This window comes from Urocitellus parryii, chromosome 4 (assembly GCF_045843805.1).
Source record: "Urocitellus parryii isolate mUroPar1 chromosome 4, mUroPar1.hap1, whole genome shotgun sequence".
Lineage (NCBI taxonomy): Eukaryota > Metazoa > Chordata > Mammalia > Rodentia > Sciuridae > Urocitellus > Urocitellus parryii.
This window is the reverse complement of record NC_135534.1, coordinates 174884321-174896753: the sequence shown is the minus strand read 5'-3', so window position 1 is coordinate 174896753 and position 12433 is coordinate 174884321. Positions and strand designations below refer to the sequence as shown.

The 12433-nt window shown below is 40.2% G+C and overlaps 1 protein-coding gene across 4 annotated transcripts in view; it reads right to left on the bottom strand.

The window, feature by feature from the left end:
• The window catches only part of Unc13b (unc-13 homolog B), a 207274-nt gene that overhangs the window by 38104 nt on the left and 156737 nt on the right, over positions 1–12433 (bottom strand). For 2 of the 4 annotated variants that reach the window (XM_077797060.1, XM_077797061.1), the window contains exon 1: positions 8605–10900. The exons of the other annotated variants lie outside the window; for them this stretch is intronic. In XM_077797060.1, coding sequence (XP_077653186.1) covers positions 8605–10900 — 2296 coding nt within the window. Of the gene's footprint in view, positions 1–8604; positions 10901–12433 lie in introns of those variants that run through there. 4 annotated transcript variants of the gene reach the window in all.

Sequence of the window (12433 nt, the reverse complement as noted above, 5' to 3'; positions counted from 1 at the left end):
TTCCCTGACAGCCTTTTCTGTTGAGGTTATGTCTTATAACACTATGCAAAGGGTAGGGGAGAACAAGAATCTGAACTGCTTCTTAAGAGCTTCATCATCCACAATGTTTTCTTTGTAAATAGAAGTCTCTGCCACTGAGTGGAGCTCTCTAAGACAAACAAAAAAATTTCAAACCAGGCACAATGGCACATGCCTGTAACCCCAGCTACTTGAGAGGCTGAGGTAGGAGTTTTGTAAGTTTAAGGTCAACATGGGCAACTTAGTAAAACCCTGTCTCAAAATAAAGGCTGAGTATATAGCTCAGTGGTAAAGCAGTTGCCTGGCATGCACAAGGCTCTGGGTTCAACTTGCAGTACCACAAAAATAACAACAGAAAAGAATAACAGCAGTCCACCACTGGAGCCCATCAGCTCTCCTCATTTCCCCGCTTTCTTTTCAAGACCCACTGATATCACATCACTAGTAAAAATGAGAAACCAAAAAACTAATTCATAGTTCCCAAATTTTCAAGCTATTTATGATGACCCAATATGTACCATGTCCTGATAGAAGAATGAATTCAAGACTAGGAAGCCTTAAGAACAGTGTAGCAGAATGACACTTCTTGCACCAGGGACATATCTCTTCCACATCTACATCCCACTCTCCCCAGTATATATATTCTGTTCCCTTTGAATAAGAAAAATTAGGCATGGAACACTTTAACTGACCCTATGACTCAAATTGGAAATGTTTCTTTCCTCCTCCACTGTCTTAAATACATTTTTCACATCATGTCAAAGTTATTTTGGTTGAATCCTATTCCCCCATATTTCCCCATAATGCCTACAGAATAAAATCCAATCAGTTGACAAGGCCAGCAAGGTCTCCCATGATTTGATTCTCCCCCACTCCCTTCCTGACATCATAGAAGCTTACTATAATGTAATTGCCTTGTTTCCCAAACAGTCACATACTCAAAATGCCACATATTTACTCATTCTGTTCCATCAACCTTAAATAGCACTGTAAGGACTTCCCTAATGCCCACCCAAGCAAGAGTTCAAGCCCCGCTAGTGTAGCTAAGTTCTACTCATCCTTCTCATTGGTATTTATAATATCATGCCTAGACAAATTCTACTAAAATACTGATGAAAATCAGAGCAAATAAATGCAGATTTTTAACCTCAACTGAGTTCTCAGTATCACCTGACAAGTTCCTTCCATCTCACTAGTAAGATCTCTCTTCTACTTCTTAAAGTAGTTATACTTAACCTTCAGATCCCTACCTTATCCCAGCACTTTAACAACTGCCTACTGAATAGCACCTGGATATCCCATGCTTAGTTCAAATTCAACATGTCCAAATACTAAATTTACATTTTCCACTTCTAAATTCCTCCTCCTGTATCTGAGACCTAAGACCTCTCAGCCAGACACTTGATTCCTCTCTTTCCACCCTATCCCTATCCAGTCAATCACTCAGCCCTCTACAGTCTACCTCTTAAATATCTCTAACATTCTCTCCGTCTCTTCATTCCAAACTGCCACTACCTTAGTCTAGATTGGCATTGTCTATTATCTGTAACAAGACATCCCAGGCTGACCTCCCTGTCCAGTGACTTGCTCCTCTCTAATCCATACTCCACACTGCCTTTTTTCCCTCTCCCTCCTTCCCTCTCTCTTTTTGTACTGGGGATTGAACCCAGAGACACTCTACCACAGAATTATATCCCCATCCTTTTTTATTTTTTAAAGCCAGGCCTTGAACCTGCTCAGTTTCCAAGTAGCTAGGATCAGAGGTGTATGCCACCATATCCAGATAACATTTTATTTTCTTTCCCTTTTTTTAATACCAAATATTTAACCCTGGGGCACTTTACCAGCCCTTTTAATTTTTGAGACAGGGTCTTGCTAAATTGCTAAAGCTATGCTTAAACTTATGATCCTCCTGCCTCAGCCTCCCAAGCTGCTGGAATTATAGGCACGCACCACCATGGCTGGCCTAGATCACATTTTTTCTTTGCTTAATTGCATCAATGGCTTTTACTATAGTTCATAATATGCTTCAACATTTGTACTTTCCCTACTAATTTAACCTACTTTTCTTCCGTTCTTTTTCATGTGTCCCACCCATTGCCCATCATATCTTTAACATCCTGCACATCTACTTTTCATACCCCTCATGTCTACTGAGTAGACCAGTACTTAACTCTTTATAAGAGTTAGCTCAAATATTAATACTTCTATGAAATTTATCTGCCTTCCTCAAAAAGGCAGAATTAGAAGACTGTGTGTCCATGGTACTCTGTGTGCACTTCTGTGACAGTATGTTGTCAATACTATCTTTACTGCAGTTGTCTATATAAACATCTTCCTTTATATTTCTTGACAACTGTGAACTTCTTGAGAACTTTTTTTTCTTTCAGTACTGGGGACTGAATTCAAAGGCACTCTATCACTCAATTACATCCCAAGACCTTTAATTTTTTTTTTTTAAGATAGGGTCTTGCTCAGTTGCCTAGGCTGGCCTCCAATTTATAATCCTCCTGTTCCAGCCTTCCAAGTCATTGGGATTACATGGAGCTATCATGCCAGGCTTGAGAACTTCTTATGAGCAAAGATTCTGTAAACTTCTTGAGAGCAAGCATTATACATCTGATTTTACCTTTATAGCTTGAGAGATAATCACAGCTTTTGGCATTTGTATGTAGTAAAAGAAACCTGCATATTTTAGGACTTAGAAAACATAAACTAAAATAAAGACAGAGAAAATATAAATCTGTTCATCAGTGTCCTGTACCATTTTCCAGAACCCAAGGAACTGCCATCCTAGCTATTCAGTTTGTCCCAACCATTGGACAAACACTTTTCTTGTTAATAATAATTTTGTGCTTCTTCATTTCCTAAAATGCTTTAAGATCTTCCCACTCAGATTTATTTTTCATTTTAAGTTATAACATCTATAGAACAATTGCTTTGCAAAAAAAAAATCCCTAACTCCAACAAGTAATCTCACTCTTCTAGTTAATCCACTTTATGAGAAATTGACATAGTTGCTCACCCACACTTCTACCAATATGCCCAATAAAACAATCTTAACTCCACTGGACTTGGGAGTCAAAGACTTGAGGTACTCAACTTATTTGAACCTATTTTTCCTTATCTATAAGAAGGTAAGAACAGCTACCTCCCAGGGTTATTGCAAGGATTTAAATACTAAGAACCTAGTACACATTAGGCAGTGTTCTTGGTGCTAGTGATGCAAGAGTAACTAAAAATATTCCCAAATCTTAAGAAGATTTTATTAAAGTAGAAGGAGCAAATGTAAGTGCTGATGATAAATATGATGGTAGGTGACACTAACCAGACACTTAATTTTATCTTAGTAAACGCATTTATTTCTCACAACAACCCCACTGAGTAAATAATATTACTATTTCCATTTTTGTTATTATTATTGATTAAACTGAAGATCAGAGAGGTTAAGAAACTTGCCCCAAGTCACAGCAAGTGGCAAAGCCAAAATTCAAAACAGGCATTTCTAGTTCCATTTCTAGTTTCTGTCACCAAAAGAAATAAATATATACTATGTCACATGTGATAAAGGCTGTGATAAAAAAATTCAGGTAAGGGAAAAAAGATAATGGCTCCTGATGACTATGTTAAGAGTTGGTATTAAAATTTTATTAAATGTTCTCATTGATAAGATTATATCTAAGCAGAGACTTGAAGGAAATGAGTAAAGAAATCACAGAGTCTTAGGAGAAAAGTATTCAGGCAGAACATAAATCAAGTGCAAAGCCTGAGGTGAGACCATAATTGGTGTGAGGAACAGCAAGTTTGCAATAAAGTGTCAGTTCAAACAGGCCCTTAGAAGAACTTTGTTTTTCATCCTGAGTGAAGATTTTATTAAAGTAGAAGAAAATAAGTGAAACAGAAAATCACTAGAAGGTTTTGAGCAGAGAAGTAATAAGATCTGACTTATGTTTTGTAAAAATTACTGGAGAGGGGCATGCACAGAAAAAGGAAGACCATTTAGACAACTGCAATAATCTGAATGAGAGAAAATAGTGGCTTGGACAAGGATAATAGTGGCAGAAATAGTGGCAAAATTCAGGATTTTTTTTTTTTTTAAAGGCAGAGAAGACTGAATTGGATGAGGGTTGTGAATGGGGGGGGGGAGTCAGGAATGACTTTGCCCTTTACTGGTAAGGAAGGCCTACAGGAAAAAAAGAGAACTGGGGAAAAAGAAATCTGAGACGCCTACTTACATAAAAATGGGAATGTTACATAGGTTTGGAGTCTGGTATTTATGGAAGATGTATGAGCTGGACACATAAATTCAGTATGCCTATGAAGCTCTAGGGATTGGAGTATTATCAACTAGGAAGTGAGTATGAATAAAATAAGGCAGGATTGAAGCCAGGGATATTACAAGGTTGAAGAGATGAGCAAGGATTAGCAAACATAACTAAAAAGGGATAATGAATAATGGTGAAAGAAAACAAAGACAGAGAAGCATTATGAAAGCTAAATAAAGAAGTCATTTCAAAAAGAAAGAACTTGCTTGGCATTGAGTGCACACCTGCAATCTCCAGCCTCTTGGGAGGCCAAGACAGGAGGATCACAAGTTTGAGACCTGCCCAGGGAACTTAGTGATACCATCTCAAAATAAAATAAAAGGGTTGGGTGGAGCCCGGGTTCAATCTCTTGAAAACTGAGAAAGAACTGAGGTAAGAGAATGAAAGTCAATGGAATAGAATTGAAAGTCCACTTATAGTCACTTGGTTTTTCACCTCAATGATAAGGGTGCTGAGACCATTCAATGGGAAAAGAATAGTCTTTTTTTCTTTTTCTTCTCTCTCTCTCATGGTACTGGGGATTGAATCCATTGCTTCATGCACATTAGGCAAGTATTCTGCCACTGAGCTATATCCCCAAGCAAGATGGTCTTTGTCTACAAACCATGCTGGGCAACTAAATATCCATAGGCACAAAAAATGAGGATGAACCCCTACCTTACAACATACACACACACACACACACACACACACACACACACACACACACAAACCCCTCAAAATGGATCACAGATCTAAATATAACAGCTAATACCCTGCTCTAATTAAATATAACTCTCAGGGGGGAAAGAAAGATTAAATCTTTGTAACTAAGGATTAAACAAAGGTCTCTTAAATAACAACACAAAAATTTTAATCAACACAAGAAAAAATGGATAAATTGAATTTCATCAAAATTTAAAACTTCTGTGTTCTACTTCATTCTAATTGTGATGACTATTGTTTAAAAAATAAAAACAATGGTTGAGCACTGTGGCACACATCTGTAATCCCAGTGGTTCAGGAGGCTGAGACAGGAGGATTGCAAGTTCCAAGCCAGCCTCAGCAATGGCAAGGACTAAGCAACTCAGTGAGACCCTGTTTCTAAATAAAATACAAAAAAGGGCTGGGGATGTGGCTCAGTGGTTGATCGCCTCTGAGTTCAATCCCTGGTACTGCCCCTCCCCCACCAAAAAAGGTCTTACAATAAAAGAAGGACATCATCAATTGTGTCAAGTTGCTGATTGACTGCTTAAAAGGAGGATCGAAAATGAACCCTCACTTTGGCAATATGGTGGTCATCTGGTGCTCTTGACCAGCTACTCTGGTGGATTGGCAGGAATGGAAAGCACAGGTAAGTACTTAAACAATGCTAAGCACACACAAAAAAAGATGAAAAATAAGAACTCAACTTAATGATAAGCTACAACTAGTAAACTTGGGCCCTAAAAAGTCTCAAATATTGCAGTGGAGAAAGCTGATTTATCAAATACTTTGTCATGGTTAGCAGCCACTGTGATTCTGAATCAGTTTACTAGGTTAGGGAAAATGTTCTGGTGAAATCTATAAAAGGAGTATGTTGGTGAGAGCCTGGTCTGTATGCTTACCCTGCTCTATGGAACAGTGCTAAAGTGAGAACCAAACCAGCATGGAAGGGTTATGGAAAGGATGTATGTAGTAAATAAATAATGGCACTCCCTCCAGCCTTCCCTCTGTAGACCTCAGACTATTACCACATCTTGCTTGCCTCCCCCTGCCCTCTCACCTCTTGGTACTGGGGATTGAATCCATGGGTGCTCTACCACTGAGCTATATTCTGAGCCCTTTAATTTTATTTTCAGACAAGGTCTGAAGGCTGAGGCTGGACTCAAACTTGAGATCCTCCCACCTCAGTCTCGCGAGTTGCTGGGATTACAGGCATGAACCACCATGCCTGGCCTGACTTGCTTTCTCAGTGGTGCTTCCCAAATCTCCTTTTCATCATCACCACTGCTATCACCATCTGCTTACCTCAGGTACCACAAGCTCCTGCATCACCTAACAGGATGTCAGGCCAGAAAGGGCATTTCCAAGCTGAAGAGTCAGACACAAGTACCCTTGATGCTCATGCTAGTATCAGCTCCCACCAAGCTTTAAGGAGTTTGTAAGGAATTACTGCCTCGACAAAATAGGCTATAAAGCTAAGAAGAGAGATCCTTTACAGCAATGAAATTTCAGAGAGCTTTCTGGAAGAAGTGATGTTTTGGCTGTTGTGTTGAAGAACAAGTAACTTTTGCTAGGATGAAATGGTAAACACAGTAGCTTATGTTAGAAGGAAGCATATATCTGTGAATATGCTGAGAATAGAAAGAACAAAGCAAATTTGTAAGCCAGTAAAATTTCCTTTTAGGAATTATATAGGGGAATAATGGGAGATATGCCTGAAAATGTATATACCAATTTTAGTATCCTTGAATGCCAAGTGAAGGAATTTAGACATTTTTGTTGTTGTTGTTGTTGTTGTTGGACAGCTGTAAGGAGTTGCTCTAGGGATATTTGAAAGGAAGAGTGATATGATTTTCTTAATTTAACTTTATAACTGAGTACTACATTCATATGATTTAAGTTCTAAAATATATATAAGAGGATGTACAGTGAAAAATCCATTCCATCTCATTTGTTTTCTCCTCTAATACCTTTCACCATGATCAACCATACACAGACATGCATCACATAATGACATCTCAGTTAATAATATAATGCATATACCATACAGTCTAGGTGTATAGTAAACTATATGATCCAGGTTTATGTAAGGACACTATAATGTTCACACAATGACAAAAAATCAACTAACAATGCATATCTCAGAATGTATTCCTGTCGTTAAGTGATGCAAGAGTTTCTTTTGTATCTTTCCTTAGATATTCTATACATACACTACAAGCAGACACTATGGGGGTGTGTGTTTCTTTCCTTCCCCTTTTTATACAAATGAAAGCATCTTATACATACTGTTCTGCTCTATGCTTTTCACATCAAGATACCTTAGATATTTTTTCATTTGAGTCAAGAGCTACCTCGTTCCTTTTATAGCTACATGATACTGTATTCCATTTTTGGATATGCCAATAATTTATTTAACTAGTACTTTAATGAACACTTAGGTTGTTCTTAATCCTTACTATTAAAGATAATGCTTCAAAAATACTCTCGTACATATGTCACTTCCACATGTGAAAATGTATCTGCAGGTTACATTCCTGAAAGTGGGGCTTAGGGCACAAAGGATATATATATATATGTGTGTGTGTGTGTGTGTGTGTGTGTGTGTGTGTGTGTGTAATGCTGATGAATTTTGCCCATTGCTTTCCTTAGAGGTTAGACCAATTTACACTCCCATCCCACCAGCCCTGCAGGAGTGCCTGTTTCCCTCACACCTTTGCCAACATGCCTCATACTTTTAATTTTGCCTTAGGAAAATTAATCAGGTTATACGCAAACGAGGACAACTCCACTTACATTTAAAACTGGATAAATACAGCATATGCTCTTTGGTTATATTTAATTTTTGATTGGAAGAAGAAATTTTAAAGCAACATATCTCCATACTGCCTAGAAAAGGTTCTCTTATTCCCTATAGTAGAAAACCATTCTATTCTCCAGTTCTCAGGTAAGCAACCTTTACCTGGAGAAGGAGAAGAGGGAATATGATCCATAGAGGGCAATAGGGCCCTTGCACAGGGTCAGAAGCATAAGCAGTTCCTGGCCATTCCAAGGAAATAAAGTTCTGTTTTGTAAAGCTGATACTTAGGAAAAAGGCAGGATGGAATTAAAAAACTACTACAGGGACCTACGATGTAGAGAAGCCCTATTGGGTGCTGAGGAAATGACAATCTTATCTCAACCAGAAAACCACGGAGAATAATTTGAAGACACAACACAGGATTCTTTCTTGGCCCTTCTAGTGCCTTTGAACAATATGTCTCATCCCCTTCTCTTGTTTCTCACTCCCATGTGTACTTTACACCTGAATATCCTAAAAGTCCTGCAGCTGTAAACTTCATCTGCCCTTTTAGTAAAGGTACAGTCCACCCAACAAACTGAAAACACCTCAACTTAATTCCTATTGCTACAGAAACCTCTTTCATTCCAATTCCCACGGGATTAGCTTAAGGACTGACTCCAATAGTTTAGACCTCCCATTTACTTGGTGAAACCCACCACCACACTAGACCCCATGCAGTCCAGAAGGATCCATATGGAGCCAGCTGGGAAATCATTACATAGAGACTCAGAATACCTGAGGGCATGTCTTCTACCGAGAGATGGTTTGCCTTTTGTACTAGCTCGTGCAAAAGTTTTTTCTGCCTCAGTCTTTTCTCTCTCAGAACATTTTTAAAATTATTGATGCACTTGTTGAGGTAAATGGTCTCTGCACACACTTGCTCTAGGCTTAGTCTGTCTTGCTTGGGAGATTCAGGCCAGGAACAAGTCTCACTTCCCAGATGCGGGGCCAGAGCAATAGTGGGCAATGAATAAGCAAGAGGTGAGTTATTAGAAGCAAGAGAAAAGTTGCTTGGGTCTTGAGGGATTTGGTCTTCCTGTGCAGATATGCCCAATCCTCCAGAGATCATACTGAGCAAACTTTCACTACCCTGACTCCCAGGGCTCTCTATGGAGCAATCTTGGGGACATCCAGAATTCACTGTCCCAAGAAGTCGATCACTGTTCTCTGACTGAGAACCACTCTCATTACTTTCCAGGTCCTCAAGACTAATGGACCCACTGTTTTCCAGCTTCTGAAATACCCCCTGCAGAGCTGAACGAAAGTGGTGAATTGCTCGGCCTAGCTTCGTTGTGTGAAACTTAATTTCCACATCCTCATCCTCCTGGGAGCCACCCAGAACACAAGAGGACTTGTCAAAGACATCCTTAAGGACCCGAGCAGCACATTCTTCCTCTTCATTCAGGTCAATATGAACCATGTTACTGAAAGTTTCAGGCCCTATGATCATTTCCTCCATCATGCTATCAGAGCTTAGAGTTGCAAACTTTCTGGACTTGTCTGCCAAAAGGTCCTCTAGTTGCTTTGAGCTCAGAATATCAAGTCCAGCTTCACAACTCAGAAGCTTGTCCTCTGTATTTATCCTCTCTGTCTTCAGCAACTCAGAGAGTGACAGGCAGCTGCTGGCCTCATTTTTATGGCTGCAATCATTTTCTAATTTCGCTACTTTACAGGTTTCAAGTTCTTGGCTGCACTCTTTGAAAGACTGGGATTTCCTGTTATCTTCCTCTTTTGAGATTAACACTAGAGAAGGTTTCTCAAGTTGATGGAGAGGAGACAAAGAAGCCTCTCTCCCTGACAGTTCACTACAGGTGCCACTGAAAATCTGGAATGTTCCTAATGTTCCTTTTATTTCATCCCCTAACTTAGACACATTACTTTGCTCTGATAAATTATTCTTCATTAGGAAGCAAGGGTCTTGCTGCTTAGGAATCTGGTGTTCTCTATGTTGGTTCTGAGATCTCATCTGATTTGATCCTGTTATAGGTTCTCTGTCCCCTGATTTCATCTGAAGAACTGGTTTATTCTTATTTAAAGAATTCCTACTGTGATCCTGAAGTTGCTGAAAAGAGGATAAAGACTCCTTCGGGGGATTCTTATAGTCCTGTGTCCAGCTTGGTTCTTCTCTGGTGGCAACCTGAACCCCTGCACTTTGCAGAAGGATGGATTTTTGCAAGATGAAGTCTCTATGCTCTAGATGGGCAAGCTTCACCACAGTGGGCCTAGGGGCAGGGGCTTTGCCTGCCCTATAAGCCTCTTTGATGTATCTGTTGCACTGCATGCCATTTATACACAGGTGTCTGGCTAGGAAGTTATCCACCAGTTCCATAGTATTTTCCCCATCTTGTTCAGGAAGTCCATACAGGTAAAGCATGGCTTCCTCGCTATTTTTTTCCACATGGGGTTCCTGGGCCTTTTCCCCCTCACACACCTTAGCCAGGGAACTGCTGCCAACATGCAAGCCTTCTATTTCACTGAGTACAGAGTCTACACAGCTAGACACTTCATCCACTGAGCCCCGAACTTGGCTCAAGTGCTGCTGAAGCTCAGCAATCTCAGTCTGGAGACGGCTGATGCCTTGCAGCTCTCTGATGATATATTCTACTACATCCCCCAAAGGTTCTCGCCGTTCACGGTTACAACCTTGGACAGAGCCTCTGGATGAAAGGGGCTTGGCTTGGTTCCTCTCTGAGGGCACTTGGTAACTTGTGGTAAAGTTGGCAGATGAGAGGTCCTGAGAGCCAGACCCTGAAACACAACCTGTAGAGCCCAGAGGAAGTTGGCTGTTGGCCTGTTGTCCAAAGCTGCAAAGCTGGGCCAAGTCCCCATCTCTATCTCCACCAATGGCTGAGGCTGCTGACCCACAGCATGCAAGTAGGGAGCTGTCCTCTGGTAAGGATCCAGTAGGGCCTGAGGACTTGCTCTTGATGCCACACACAGTCTCTGCCTTAGCCTTATCTGGGGGAAGCCTGGAGGAAGGTCCCAAGGTGACCATGATTTCTTCCTCTGACTCTTGCAATAATCGCTTCATTTTCTTTCTCAGAGTCTGAAGGGATTGATTCTCTGCTTCTTCTCCTTATTTCTCGTCAGGAAGCTTAGTACAGATTGCTTTGGAAGGCAACAGCCTGTCTGCTCTTTTTGGATTGTTTCTAGCAATTATTGTTGGCTGATGGCTTGGGCTTAGCCCACAGTGATACCTGGATTGACCTCATGTGCGGTCTCCAAACCTGGTACATACCCCTGGATCTTGGCTTGACACTTATCCTGTAGCTAGTGAAAAAGGAAAACAGTGCACTCAGATCAGAAAGCAGCAGGATAATTTCAATCAGAATCAAACTGTTAAAGAGGAATAAGAATACTGTCTTCTAAGACTGTAAGAATCAATACTGACTTGCCTACCAAACTTGGTCTTAAAGACTGTAGGCAATCAGTTCTCTCTCCTTGACTTCCCCTTCAAATACTGATAAGAAATTAAATCAAGTCTTTTTTGTGTTCTGGGCAAGTACGAAAGGTATCAGTACCAAGACAAGCTACTGGGAGGTAGATGAGATAGTATAAATGAGTGACTGCTTATTTGAACCTTCATAAAATTCAGCACTAGAGTCTGGTTCAGGAATGAACAGATACATAACTCCCAACACTCAAATCACACACAATGAGAGACAAGGACATGGAATGTTTCTTTCTCTTTCATTTTGTTGTTCTGGTGAAGACTCTGCTACTCAATGGTTCACCCCTGCCTGTGATTATAGCATAAAGTGTTTTCCCTTTGTTTAGGGATAGCAATCTTAACTTGGAAAAAGGATCATGGCAAGTATTTTAAACTTGGAGGGAAAAAAAAAGCATTTTTATACTTAATTCCAGAATAAGGTGGTACAGTATGGGCACTGTCACTGACCAGAACCTAGGTAGCATTTAGCACGTTTGGATCTAGAGGGGCAACCAGCGAAAAGCATACATATGATTGGTTCACAACTGAGGATGAAGGGTACTCAAGCTCAACCTGGTGTTTTTGAATTCTGCTTAATAGTTCCTAACTGCTTGGTGCAGCTGAAACATATCCAGGCTCAGTTTTTCTGGTCCACAGAGGATCTTCAGAGGAGCATGGTAAGTGTTGCTGAGCACACACACTATCACTGCTTGAATAATCGATGGTTGTTTTAACCTTCTGACTGGCTTGGAGAGAGGAATATATGAGCCAAGGGAGGAGTTGTTTACATAACAGAGGACTCCAGGATGCCTTTCTGACTCCCCCCCAAAAAACTAAAAAACATGAAGACAGACCTTCCACCAATCTATCTTGCTCCTGTACCCTAAGCCACTGGAGACTGTACGATAAAGGCAAAGATATCTTATATGGGATGGCATCCATTTCCTTTTCATTAGGAATGTGCAAAATGCAGGGAAGGAAGAGAGTGAAAAGTACAAATGTGTGAGATTTCAATATTCTAGTTCTTAGGTCACTCTGTGAGGGGTAAGATGGGAGCTATGTTCTTTGGCCAGAGACGGTTTCTCCATTTTCTAGAATTTCTAAATCTTTCTGGATTCCTAAATTTTCTAAACA